Source organism: Oncorhynchus masou, chromosome 12 (assembly GCF_036934945.1).
Source record: "Oncorhynchus masou masou isolate Uvic2021 chromosome 12, UVic_Omas_1.1, whole genome shotgun sequence".
NCBI classification, from domain to species: Eukaryota; Metazoa; Chordata; class Actinopteri; order Salmoniformes; family Salmonidae; genus Oncorhynchus; species Oncorhynchus masou.
In genome coordinates this window covers 56,696,650-56,711,064 of record NC_088223.1, presented here as the reverse complement: position 1 = coordinate 56,711,064, position 14,415 = coordinate 56,696,650, and the positions used below count along the sequence as shown (strand labels likewise).

At 42.4% G+C, this 14,415-nt stretch overlaps 1 protein-coding gene across 1 annotated transcript in view; it reads right to left on the bottom strand.

Moving 5' to 3' along the window:
* Positions 1–10,045: 10,045 nt before the first annotated feature.
* Positions 10,046–14,415, bottom strand: part of LOC135550474 (roundabout homolog 2-like) — a 114,835-nt gene continuing 110,465 nt past the window's right edge. Inside the window, exons 25-27 of the mRNA XM_064981318.1 lie at positions 11,061–11,225; positions 10,600–10,863; positions 10,046–10,134 (exon numbers count right to left, since the gene is read on the bottom strand). Coding sequence (XP_064837390.1) covers positions 10,133–10,134; positions 10,600–10,863; positions 11,061–11,225 — 431 coding nt within the window. The 3' untranslated portion in view covers positions 10,046–10,132. The remainder of the gene's footprint in view (positions 10,135–10,599; positions 10,864–11,060; positions 11,226–14,415) is intronic.

The following is a 14,415-nucleotide window of genomic DNA, read 5'->3' as shown; positions in this document are numbered from 1 at the left end:
GGTATGGCATCTGAGTTAAAGTAGTGGTCATGGCATCTGAGGTAAAGTAGTGGTCATGGCATCTGAGGTAAAGTAGTGGTCATGGCATCTGAGATAAAGTGGTGGTATGGCATCTGAGATAAAGTAGTGGTCATGGCATCTGAGGTGAAGTAGTGGTCATGGCATCTGAGGTAAAGTAGTGGTCATGGCATCTGAGGCAAAGTAGTGGTCATGGCTACAACTGGAGCGAGGCGCGAGCCGACAGAAGAGTAATTTCATTTTTAAAATATTTTTTTATTAAGTAAACTATATTAGGCCTTCACACAGTTTTCTTTTTTTTCTGAAATGCTCCACACATGACATATTTCTACCCCCCCCCCCCAACCCCCAAAAAACTAAGTTTATAACTATTCCTATACTGCCGTTCCTGTGGACTGTTGATCCTGTCGCGTCCCATCGCGCACTTGACTCCAGAACAAGCCTGGGCAACTCCGGTCCTCGGGGGCTTGATTGGTGTTACACTCCCCCCCCCGTCCCTAGCAAACACACCTGCTTTTATACTAATTGCATTTTTAATTGAAGATCATGATTAGTTGATTATTGGAGTCAGGAGTGTTAGCTGGGGCTAGGGCAAAAAGTGTGACACCAATCAGGCCCCCGAGGACTGGAGTTGCTCAGGCCTGCTCTAGAACTTGACTCCCATTCCTACCGGAATCCCGTAGGACCCGCAAGAACCATGGGAATCCTGTTCCCGTGTCAACCTCTAGCCCACCCTACCATACCTCTTTGCTCGTCCGAATAACATATTTAAATATTGATCATTTCTTTGACCAAGTCGGGGCGGCAGGGTAGCCTAGTGGTTATAGCGTTGGACTAGTAACCGGAAGTTTGCGAGTTCAAGCCCCCCGAGCTGACAAGGTACAAATCTGTCGTTCTGCCCCTGAGCAGGCAGTTAACCCACTGTTCCCAGGCCGTCATTGAAAATAAGAATTTGTTCTTAACTAAAGAACTAATAAAAAAAGAAAAAAGTCACACTGACGGAAAGATGCATCAATCTCAGATAAAGCATCTGAGCGAGCAAAACAGCACCCCTCAGTATGTGTAGCCCATGTATCTGATGCTGTCTGGACAAAAATAGTAGGGCATGTCACAATAATTGTGACCAGACAGCATTAGATACATTGGTTACATAAAGTAAGACAGAGAGGCACTGTTTCGCTCGCTTGGATGCTTTATCAAATCATAATTTTATTTGTCACGTGCTCCTAATAAAACAGGTGTAGACCTTACCGTGAAATGCTTACTTACAAATACTTAACCAACAATGCAATTCAAGAAAATATTTACTAAATAAACTAAAGTATAAATAGTCAAATAAAAATTAAAAAGTAATACAATGAAAATAACATATATATACAGGGGGTACCGGTATCGAGTCAATGTAGGGGGGTACAGGTTAGTCGAGTTATTTTCTACATGTAGGTAGGAGTGAAGTGACTGTGCATAGATAATAAACAGCAGCAGTGTAAAAATAAAGTGGTGGGAGGGGCGTGTCAATGTAAATAATCCGGTGGCCATTTGGTTAATTGTTCAGCAGTCTTATGGCTTGGAGGTAGAAGCTGTTAAGGAGCCTTTTGGTCCTAGACTTGTCGCTCTGGTACTGCTTTCCATGCGGTAGCAGAGAGAACAATCTATGACTTGAGTGACTGGAGTCTTTAACAATTGTTTGGGCCTTCCTCTGACATCGCCTAGTATATAGTACCTGGATGTCAGGAAGCTTGGCCCCAGTGATGTACTAGGCGGTACGCACTTCCCTCTGTAGCGCCTTGCCGAGCAGTTGCCATACCAGGCGGTGATGCAACCAGTCTTCTGAGATTGATGTGTCTTTCTGTCTGCGCTTTCTGTCAAATAAATGATGAATATTTAAATATTTTATTCAGACGGGCTAAGAGGTATGGTAGGGCGGGCTAGAGGTTGACACGGGAACAGGACTTTCTCCGGTGATATAGTTTCAGTCACTTGCGAATTGAAGGGAAGTTGGCGGGTGCACAATGCACTGTTAGGATGTTAGGATGCTGGAATTATTTTGGATGAAAGTGTGAAGGTAACCCTCTTTTTGAAGTGATATGTTTGATAATCAGGTGAAAACAACTTGACTGGTTGTATTCATGCCCCAGTAGCCCTTTCCTACAGTCAAATTACCTAGTGGGTGGGATGGGTGGGATGTTAATGGGTGGGATGGGTGGGATGTTAATGGGTGGGATGTTAATGGGTGGGATGTTAATGGGTGGGATGGGTGCGATGTTAATGGGTGGGATGTTAATATTCATTCATATTCATTCATATTTTTCATAATTAATAAACTTTTCTTTTTTCATGTCAAAAATACAATGTTTCTATTTCCAACAGTTTTGATTTATTTCAGTCTTCTGTGATGTTTATTAAGTGTAATATTGCAATGCAATACATTTCAACTCTATATCTGACATGGTACAGGTGTCTTCTTTTTTGTAAGTGCATAACCATGTGTGTGAGGTGTATACTTTTGTTTCAAAGTAGATTTGTTGAAGACTATCAAGAAACACTCTGTGTGACCCTGATTTACCCCACTGCAATAAAAGGTTAAAAGACAATACATGTTTACAGTTAAATTATACATCTTTACAATAAAACCAATCAAATAAAAACACAATCAAATGTCAGTCCAACTGATTCATTTTGGCACCAGTCCTGGAAGTGGCGCTTAGTCGGCGCGGCATGTAGTAGCCGCGGTCCGCAGATAGACCCTACACATTTTGGCTTCAGAATCACAGAACAAATGGCAGGCTTTTGCCCGGGGCTATTTTATATAGTGGAGGGGTGAAATAAAACTATTTTACTCAATACGTTTTTAATGAAAACATGTTGTTGATTTTTTTTTGTGTATGTTGGCAACTATTTTATAAAAGCAATAAGGTCCTCGAACCCAGGAATTATTGAGAATAACACCCTCCTAAGGGCCGTTTCCCTGGTCCTTGGCTTCGCCTCGGGAGCTATTCACACAATAATTCCTTGGTTCTTATGCCTTATTGCCTAATTAAGCAGAAGTCCGAGAGTTTGGCTGGAATAGTGACAGTTAACTCTACAATACATGAGATGTCTCAGAAATTAGTTTATTTATGAGCTGAAATGCCATGGGAAAAAAATCAGCAAAAATGTGAGAGAGGTTTAAGTGATACTGTATATCGGTCTGTGATGTCTTTCTGCTCCATGTTATTCTTTGTGTGTATGTTTTCTTGTTTTCATTTCCAATTTCAGAATGTTTTCCTAGCGCTCTCGCCCCCCTCTGTTAACAAAGGGCAGTCCTTGACAACCAAGGCTATTTAAACGTTGGAGAATTTGCGGTGTGGCTGAAAGAGTGAAATTGAAGGCTGTCACCCCAGTAGGGCAACAACACTTTATCATCGCACACATCTACAGTATGTTTCCTACACACAGAAATACTGTGGAGAAGCCTCTGTCTGATACCGTATGTTTTCATAGTACAGTACTTCAACTACAACGTACACTGAGTACACCAAACATTAGGAACGCCTTCCTAATATTGAGTTGCACCCCCCGTTCTCGCTCCAAGGCCACGACTCCACACGTTATTGGTGCACGGGCCAGCTGTTTGCACCCGCCCACAATTGCTAATAACCCATACGCAATTGCCTGAACATACACTGAGTGTGCAAAACATTGTACACATTGTACACCCCCCTTCCTTTGCCCTCAGAACAGCCCCAATTCATCAGGGCATGGACACTACAAGGTCTTCGAAAGCGTTCCACAGGGATGCTCGCTCATGTGGACTCCAATGCTACCCACAGTTGTGTCAAGATGGCTGGATGCCCTTTGGGTGGTGGACCATTCGTGATTTAACACTGGAAAATGCTGAGCGTGAAAAACCCAGCAGCGTTGCCGTTCTTGACACAAACCGGTGCGCCTGGCACCTACTACCATCCCCTGTTCAAAGGCACTTACATATTTGTTCTTGCCCATTCACCCTCTGAATCGCACACATGTCTCAATTGTCTCATCTACACTGATTGAAGTGGATTTAACAAGTGACATTAATAAGGGATCCTAACTTTTACCTGGATTCACCTGGTCAGTCTACTCTATGCCATGGAAACTGCAGGTGTTCTTAATGTTTTGTGTACTCAGGGTACTTGTATGGGCCATTATACAAGGACATCTGTATTGTATAATGGCACACAATGATGGTGACAGTGCACAGGTAATGAGTCTTTGGGTCACACAACACAACATTGACATGCTAATATATTGCCTATATTTCATAAACTGAAATGCCCTGCGTCACAGAGACATAGAAAAGGTCTTGTTGGTACATGTCAGAGACACCAAGGAAAGTGCCTACTCCAGTACAGGGGGGAGATGAATAATGAGGATGGGAGACGGCGACAGAAACAAATTGGCCACTGAGGGAGCTGAAGGTCAGAGGTTCCAGAGTCTTTACTCAGCCCCTCCGCCTGGGGGTAGTAGTGTTGTAGACTGGGACCTCCATGCTCTCCATCCGTGGTCTCCTGTGTCTCCCATGTAATTACATCACACAAGCATACTGTTGAAACTTTCCAATTAGCCAAATGTCATGAGTCATGAATGAGCTGTTCTAGCTCCAAGGCTATGGCTCCATGGAATCATATTTCAAAGGTTTTGTCCGCACGTAAGTGGTGCGCTGCTCAGCGGTTTGTTCACCAGCACCCGCCCACAATTGCTAATAACCCATCCGCAACTGCCCGACTATACGCTGACTGTACAAAACATTAAGAACACCGTCCTGGCCTCCCGGTTGGCGCAGTGGTTAAGCGCGCTGTACTGCAGCGCCAGCTGTGCCATCAGAGACTCTGGGTTCATGCCCAGGCTCTGTCGTCGGGGCGTGACCGGTGTTGGAGGCGTCCGTGGGATGCGGCGCACATGTGGCCTAGCGTCGTCCGGGTTAGGGCTGGCTTGGTCGGTGGGATGTCCTTGTCTCATCGGAAACTGTTGAGCGAAAAACTCCTGTGCCATTCTTGACGGACCCAGAGTCTCCTCCCGCTAACCAAGGTTGCCAGGTACACAGTGTTTCCTCCGGCACATTGGTGCGGCTGGCAATCCATGTTGGATGTGCAAGCTGTGATAAGAAGCAGTGCGGCTGGTTAATCCTTCTATCACATGTCTCCTCCCTTCATGGATTTAAAAGTCACATGTGTATCGGAGGACACATGACTTTCAACCTTCGTCTCTCCCGAGCCCGTACGGGAGTTGTAGCGATGAGACAAGATAACAGCTACTACAACAATTGGATACCACGAAATTGGGGAGAAAAGGGGGTAAAAATTCAACAACAAAAAAGAACACCGTCCTAATATTGAGTTACCCGATCTCAGAACAGCCTCAATTCGTCGGGGCATGGACTCTAATAGGTGTTGGAGGCGTTCCATAGGGATGCTGGCCCATGTGGACTTCAATGCTTCCCACAGTTGTGTCAAGTTGGCTGAATGTCCTTTGGGTGGTGGACCATTCTTGATATACATGGGAAACTGTTGAGCGTGAAAAACCCAGCAGTGTTGCCATTCTTGACACAAACCAGTGCGCTTGGCACCTACTACCATACCCTGTTCAAAGGCACTTACCAATTTTGCCTTGCCATTCACCCTCTGAATGGCACACATACACAATCCATGTTTAAAAGGCTTAATCTCAAGGCTTAAAAATCCTTCTATAACATGTCTCCTCCCCTTCATCTACACTGATTTTAGTGGATTTAAAAAGTCACATCAAAAAGGGATCATAGCTTTCACCTGGATTCACCTGGTCATTCTATGTCATGGAAAAAGAAGGTGTTCGTCATGTTTTGTACACTCATTGTATGTGATAAAGTGATAAAGATTCCTTTGCCAAATTTCCAAATTACATCAGTTTGACCGGTTGCAAATAAATCAAATCTGTGAAAATGACCCAACATGTTTCTGATATGATTTCAGTTTGGCTGATGTGGTTGAAATACTAGCAGCTTTCATGATGCTGATAAAGATAGCACCTCAACAGATGATATCTAACTGCACATTCGCATTCTCTCAAGATGCTGAAAGTCATAAGTCCTATTTCTCCACTCCTGTACCCGAGTATAAATGTAGCATATCATTTGGTGTATCATTTTACTGCAAGAAAATGAATGAATTCTGCAAGGGTTAATATTAAGGGTTAATATTAAGAAGTTCTAGACCTACAGTCTATAGTGTCCAGATTTCTGTTTTCGTTGAACCCATCTCAACAGTAGGCTACAGTTCCCTTGACATGCCATAGACCTATTGTCATTGTCCAGATTTCAGTTTCCATTTAAACCATCTCAACAGTAGGCTTCAGTTCCCTTGACATGCCATAGACCTATTGTCATTGTCCAGATTTCAGTTTCCATTTAAACCATCTCAACAGTAGGCTACAGTTCCCTTGACATGCCATAGACCTATTGTCATTGTCCAGATTTCAGTTTCCATTTAAACCATCTCAACAGTAGTCTACAGTTCCCTTGACATGCCATAGACCTATTGTCATTGTCCAGATTTCAGTGTCCGTTGAACCCATCTGAACAGTAGGCTTCAGTTCCCTTGACATGCCATAGACCTATTGTCATTGTCCAGGTTTCAGTTTCCATTTAAACCATCTAAACAGTAGGCTACATTTCCCTTGACATGCCTTAGACCTATTGTCATTGTCCAGATTTCAGTTTCCATTTAAACCATCTAAACAGTAGGCTACAGTTCCCTTGACATGCCATAGACCTATTGTCATTGTCCAGGTTTCAGTTTCCATTTAAACCATCTCAACAGTAGGCTACATTTCCCTTGACATGCCATAGGCCTATTTGAAGTCCCCGTCTTGTGACTGTTGAATTTGTATAGTGCCTCACAATCATCACACATAACATAGCCTGCTATCATCCTCTTTTACCACTTCACCAAATCTTTCTCAAACTTGACTTTTCTGGCCCTTCTCTTTATTTTTAACTCTCCAATTCACAGCTTTTCTTTTAATTAATTAAATTCCGACATTTTATTTTTTGCCTCCGTGGATCGACGTTAACTTTTTCTGCCCGATCGACAAAGAAAATAAAGAAAAACCCTGAGTAGGTGTTCTAAAACCCTCGACTGGTAGTGTATAACACAATTAAATAAAACTCCTCCCTCTTTCCTGCAATTTTCCTTATCTTTGGTTATGTTACCCTGGCCGTTGCTTTCTCTGCCTCTTTTCCAGTTGAAAGTTTTGGTACATTCATTCCAGCAACATAGCACTCTGCCTCCCAGTGCTGGTTTACCTCTGAAGCTAAGCATAGTTGGTAATGGTTGGTCCCTGGATGCGAGACAAGATGTAGCTGGAAGTAGTGAAAATAAGCATGTGAAAAATAAACATGTGGGCAAGAAATGTCACATGGGGATTTTTTTCAAGAAGGAAAAACACTTGAAAAATGTACAAGTGAAACTTCACACATATCTAAAAACCACGTCTGATTCGTGAAACTTGCAACAACAAAACCGATTTGAAAACCACATTTTTTAATGTTTTTTTTCACGTTTTCTTTTATAAGTGATACATTATTCCTTCCGTATCTGTCATCAGAGTTGTGTTGCTCTCTGATTGGCCAGTAAGAACAGCCAAGCTTAGCCCAGGGAGATGTATGTGACAGAGGCTGGAGCCAACAGTGGTTTGAACATTTGCAGTACTAATGTGATCTCATACAGCAGTTGTTTCAGTAGGTGTAGTGAGTACAGTATATGAAGAATGGAGATGAAAGGCATGGATTCCCCAGGAAAAGCCACCATAACTCTTAAAATCAATACAATTACATTTCTGTATGGTCTGAATGGACGAGATGTACTGAAATGTAATTGTAACAGTCTAATTTTAAACCGTCCCCTCGCCCATACCCTGGCGCGAACCAGGGACCTTCTGCACACGTCAACAACAGTCACCCTCGAAGCATCGTTACCCATCGCTCCACAAAAGCCGCGGAACTACTACTTCAATTTAGCGCGCACTGCTAACTAAGCTAGCCGTTTCACATCCGTTACATAATCATCACTGAACTGACATGCATTTACAAAAGTCCATAAAGACGACGGAAAATAACTAGAAAAAAGGAGAGAATCATCATCGTCATCCTCACCATCTGTTGTTGTATATCCCCAAATTGCTAATGCTAGAGCTGCGGTTATGGCTGATCAGCCTCTGAGTGTTCAACCTGTGTTGTCTTGGTAAATGGATGACTGGTAAATGTGTTCTGGTGCAGGAACAGGGAGGGGAGACTGAAGGGATAGATGCATCAAAAAGTTGCCATCATTCTTTTATTTTCCCATTAGCTCTGACTAAGACTGATTTAACACAGAGACGCTTGAGAGAGGGAGACTGAGTATCGTTCTTCATGTGCACCTAGTCTCTGATTCTGTTAAGTGTGTATTCTGCTAACGTGCTACTTATGAGTGTATGCACATAATGCCCTAATGGGGGAAATCAGGTAACATTTCTCACATGAGGAGAATGCTTTGCACCATCAACTCACATGCACAGCACAGAGACTCATGGTTGATTCCACATACACGTTTTATTTGCATCGTAGGGTTGAAAAATGAACGGCCACACTGTACGTGCCTGAGTATTTCTGAGGGCAGACCGGATCTGGCAGGTACAGAGTCTTTACAGGTGAAGCCAATACAAAGAACAACCAGAAAAGAACAAAGAAGTGAATCAAAACACTGCATTGTGAAGCTAGAAACCAGCTGCCCTCCGTGACTGGTTACAGCGTTGAGGATATGCTGATGAAGCGAGGGGCTCACTATTCCTCACTAACCCTGATGAGTGTCACCAGTGTGTTGCCAGGGTCGCAGATATGGGCCACATTATACTGCACCAGTAGGATTAAAACAGACGGCCATCATATCTATGATGGGTGTATTTTTCAAATCTAATTGCATATAGTTGTTAATCATGTTTACCAGTCACTGACAGCTATGAAAACCCAGTCTGGGATTAGCTAGTCGTCTCAAGGCCAACATCTCTTTATCTCACTTTGTTCCCATGGGCAACACTGACAGAGTCCATCTGTGCACACAGCTGTCCCCACCTGACCACACACCTGAGTGGCGCTCTGTTGGCCCAACGCCTCCCTATCAACAATGAGCTGCCGCCCTTTGCCTCTGCCCTTTGCATCTACGCTTTAAATGTTACAGGTAGATGATTTCACCTTTTATCAATTATTCTGAACAGCCATTCATTTTTTGGAATCCAAGTACCGCTGCCTCACTGTCATGGGAATATACTGTATGGGAAACAGACTGCCAAGCAGTACAATGCACACTGGCCAGATCATCCTCACAAACCACCGCAGATTTGAACAAGAAGAAGAAAAACAAACATAATATCTTAACGTTTTCTATGTGGCCGTTTTTTTTTACATTATATCTCTCAATACATCTGTGTCTCTGAAAAGCATGTTCTGTCATATATTATCTATTAGGTTCTATTATAGACACTCCACCGCTTCATTCTTCTTTCCGCTCAGCTGATGACTTTGTGCTTATTATCACCCAACGCTCTGTGCAAAGTAAACAATACAGTAGTTTCATCAAAATAAAATCATTATTTCAAGCATTTATGAAAAACGAATGTGGCACCACAAGTCCATCAACTCACAATGTAAAATTACAAGTAAAAGAGACAACTTCAATGTCAGATTTTGGCTTGCATAGCGAAGCAAAACAAGAGAAAAACTGAAAATACAAAACCTATTTACAAAGAAATGCAAGTCCTTTCACTTTCATGAGTCAATAGCTTAACTGTAGTGATTTTACTTCATTAATGTAGAGTGACTTACTGTACATCTTGTGACATGAAACAGGAGGGGCAAGTGACATACAGAATATTATATTGGAAGGAAGGATGAAAGTAACACTGTAAAAAGAACACTGTGAGACGTGTCTGTGTGTCTGTACATCACATTTACAGCTCTGCGTTTCCCTCACACTCTTTCCACTTCCTGACATTTCTCCATCCTCCGTCCTGTAGCATTTGGAGAGAGGAACTCTCATTGCACTTATAGACAGGCAGCACTGGAGGGTCCGACTCATCACAAAGACTCTGCAAGAGGAAGACACAGAGATCCGAAATCAAAGTGTCAATCTCAGGTGATCATTTATCACAAATTCCTCACTTAATGTGGCACCACAAGTCCATCAACTCACAATGTAAAATTACAAGTAAAGGAGACAACTTCAATGTCAGAGTTTGGCTTGCATAGCGAAGCAAAACAAGAGAAAAACTGAAAATAAGTCCTTTCACTTTCATGAGTCAATAGCTTTAACTGTAGTGATTTTACTTCATTAATGTAGAGTCATTTCCTGTACATCTTGTGACATGAAACAGCAGGGGCAAGTGACATACAGAATATTATATTGGAAGGAAGGATGAAAGTAACACTGTAAAAAGAACACTGTGAGACATGTCTGTGTGTCTGTACATCACATTTACAGCTCTGCGTTTCCCTTGCTCTCTTAAACAAATTGCCGCTGTGGACATATTAGTCAAGAGAAGCTAGATACGTACATCGTTCTCCGTAGTTCTGCTCGGTGCTGTTGGGAGGCGGGTGGTCATTGTGGCTGTTGTGTGGGTGGTCAATGCCAGCCCCAGCCCTGTGGCGGGCCCTGCCCAGGGTGCCCATGTTGGCGGGTGTGCCGCTCCAGGAGGCCATGTGCTGCCGCTCCAGTGTGGAGACCATACACTCCTCAGGGGGGTCCGAGCCTCCGGCCGCCCATGAACCATGCAGCCTGGCCCCCACACTGTTGACCTGCTCTGGGGCAGGAGAGGCTGCTGAGGAGAGAGGATGACAAGAGGTTCAGATTAACACTGCCATTAACCTTTGGGGTAATACACAGACTTTGTAATCAAGGATGGACCAGTGGGTCATATCATAGGGATCAGTATGGCTAATAAGCTCGTTAACAACCACAGTCAACAAAGAAGCTCCTATCCACCTTCCTCACCCCCCACCCCACCACACGTCCTACCATCTGTGGGGGTGTCTCTCCGTCTGGGCAGCGTCCCAACAGTTTCTGCCCGGGGTTTACGTCCAGTGTGCGTGGCCTTCTGGTGACCGAGGCTCTGTGTGCCCAGAGCACTGCTCTCTGTGGAGCCTGAGCTACCTGGCCGACCCCGCTGGGAGTACCCTTTACCTACATGGGGTGAAGGAGAGAGCGCAGGGACACGGGCACAGTAATTTAGAGAGATGCACAACATAGCTAATCAGTTTAGATTTGCAATCAATGACTTATCACAGCTTTTGCACTGATAAGCTCTATATTAGAAATTATGCAGTGAAAGTACTAAAATGAACACGAGTATGAAAAAATACTACTTTGTAAATCAAATTAACTGAGGACAGGAAGAGAGGAGATGCTTCCATACCTACATTGATTGCTGTTTGGCGTTTCAGGCTGAGTTTCTGTATAGCACTTTGTGACATCAGCTGATGTAAGAGGGGGGACATCACTGCAATAAACTTTCCTAGATAAGATTGTTGGTGTGGGCAGTACGGATAAACTACTCTCACATCTTGACAATTCAAGCTAAAGGATAAGACGTGGTCGTAATTACTGGCTCCCATCCTAAATGCATTGGCCTTTTCAATCTGTGTGTGTTGGCCCGGTCTCTGGGGGAGAGGAGACAGAGGAGAGACCTTTGTAGAGATAAGCTGATCTAGCATAGCCTTCTCCCCACAGAGGTAACACAGCAGATTACTGCACACCATCAACTTGATCACAGAAACAGCACATACTGTATGTCAGCAGAGAGTCCCCTGTGTCTCAGCTAGCATGCCTTAATGTTCCATCATCTCCCAGAAAACTGACTAGGACTGAACCGTGGTCTCACTCTCCTTCACCACACAGACTAGGGGTCGACAAAATAACATCAATCTTGCCCTCTGGATCTGAAGTCGCCTCACCTTGTCCCTTCTCCCCAACTCATTCACTTTGTTTTAGAACATTAGAGAGACTGAAAGAAGAAGTGTTTAGACAATATGGTCATACCCTTGAACTGGCAGTGAGAGTTTGAAACAAAAAGCCCAAATGAGAGAGAGAAAAGACAGCTTCCATCTGAAATCAAATGACTAACTAGTTGTAATGTTTCTGTTCTTCCATGGAGATGGATTCCACTCGTGTGTGCACCAGATTGCACAAAATGGTTCCTTTCTTTCCCTTTCATAGAATGTTATTTTTTCAAATTAATGAGTCTGAATATCACATTATGAAACCATCAGTCTTGAGTATGACACGATATGGTTGAGAAAATTGGATATCAAAAATCTGTCAGTCAAAACGGCATAATGTGCAGTCAAAACGGCAAAGCATTTACTCTCCATAAGTGGGTTACTGAATAAAACCATTGCTATTGCCAATTTACTCACTGCTCCCAAATCTTTGACTTCCTGCTCAATGTAAAGATGTGTGCACCTGACTGCCATGAAAAAAAAACACATGAACAAATCACATGTATATATTTTTGTTGTTGAAATGTTTGGACGCGTGTTAAGTTTCACATATACATTTTTCATAGGTTTTTCCCTCGTGAAGAAAATAAATTCCCAACATGTAACAAGTTTTTTTCCCACACTTCCAGCCACATCTGGTCTCCCATCGATGGACTGTCCAATACCAACGCTGCTTAGCTTCAGAAGCAAACCAGCAGTGGGATGCAGAGTGCTATGCTGCTGGAAAGAATGTACCAAAACCTTCAACTGGAAAAAAGGCGGAGAAAGAAAAGGCCAGGGTAACATAACCAAAGATAGGGAAAATTGCACAAAAGAGGGATGCGTTTTATTTAATTGCGTTATCATAACAAATGTTTTGGTGTTTTTTTTTGTTTTATTGCATTAAAAAATTGTTTGCTTGCAATGTTTGCAATGTTTTGTTTTGTGGTTCATGTTTTGATTTAAATATCATTATTTTGTTTGCAATACTCAGAATTTTGTTCTCGACTTCAGATGTTTTGCTTGATATTAATGCCACAAAAGTAATTCACTCCCTAGAGGATTGCACCATATAATAACACCATTACTCTAAGGAGTTTAAGTTTAAGGAGTTTAAGCATATATACCCAAATCTAACTGCCTGTAGCTCAGGCCCTGAAGCAAGGATATGCATATTCTTGATACCATTTGAAAGGAAACACTTTGAAGTTTGTGGAAATGTGAAAGGAATGTAGGAGAATATAAAACATTAGATCTGGTAAAAGATAATACAAAGAAAAAACAAAAACATTTTTTGTACCATCATCTTTGAAATGCAAGAGAAAGGCCATAATGTATTATTCCAGCCCAGGTGCAATTTAGATTGTGGCCACTAGATGGCAGAAGTGGAAGTGCACAGTTTTAGATTGATCCAATGAACCATTGCATTTCTGTTTAACCTTTTGCGTGTGGGGGGCCAGTATTTTCCATTTTTGGCTAAAAAACGTACCCATTTGAAACTGCCTATGTCTCAGCCCCAGAAACTAGAATATGCATATAATTATCAGATTTGGATAGAAAACACTCTGAAGTTTCCAAAACCTCTCTGTTCCTATGCATGCCTATTCTCCATTTAAAGGGATAACAACCAGATTCCATTTTCTATGGCTTCCCTAAGTTGTCAACAGTCTTTAGACATAGTTTCAGGCTTTTATTTTGAAAAATGATCACATTGCGTAAGTGGATAGGTGGGGGCTCTCAGAGTGAGTTTTGCGCTACAGAGTAAAGCGACCATTGTTTCTCCCGGTGTTATTGACAAACCTACACACCCGGTACATATATTATCGAATATATATTTTTAAAACAACCTGATGATTGATTATAAAAAACGTTTGACATGTTTCTGTGGACATTTGGAATATACATGTGCGTTGTCGTGACCGCTTTTTCGTGTGGATTTCTGAACATAACGCGACAAACAAACGGAGGTAGTTTGGGTATAAAAATAATCTTTATGGAACAAAAGGAACATTTGTTGTGTAACTGGGAGTCTCGTGAGTGAAAACATCCGAAGATCATCAAAGGTAAACGATTAATTTGATTGCTTTTCTGGTTTTCGTGACCTAGCTACTTAATGCTTAGTGTACATAATGTTTTGTTATGCTATCGATAAACTTACACAAACTCTTGGATTGCGTTCGCTGTAAAGCATAATTTCAAAATCTGAGATGACAGGTGGATTAACAAAAGGCTAAGATGTGTTTTGCAATATTGCACTTGTGATTTCATGAATATGAATATTTTTTGTAATATTATTTGACTGTGGCGCTATGCTATTCAGCGGTTGCTGACGAAAATGATTGAGTAGCGTCAAGAAGTTAAAATGTTGTATCAGGACTGCCCAAATGTGCCTAATT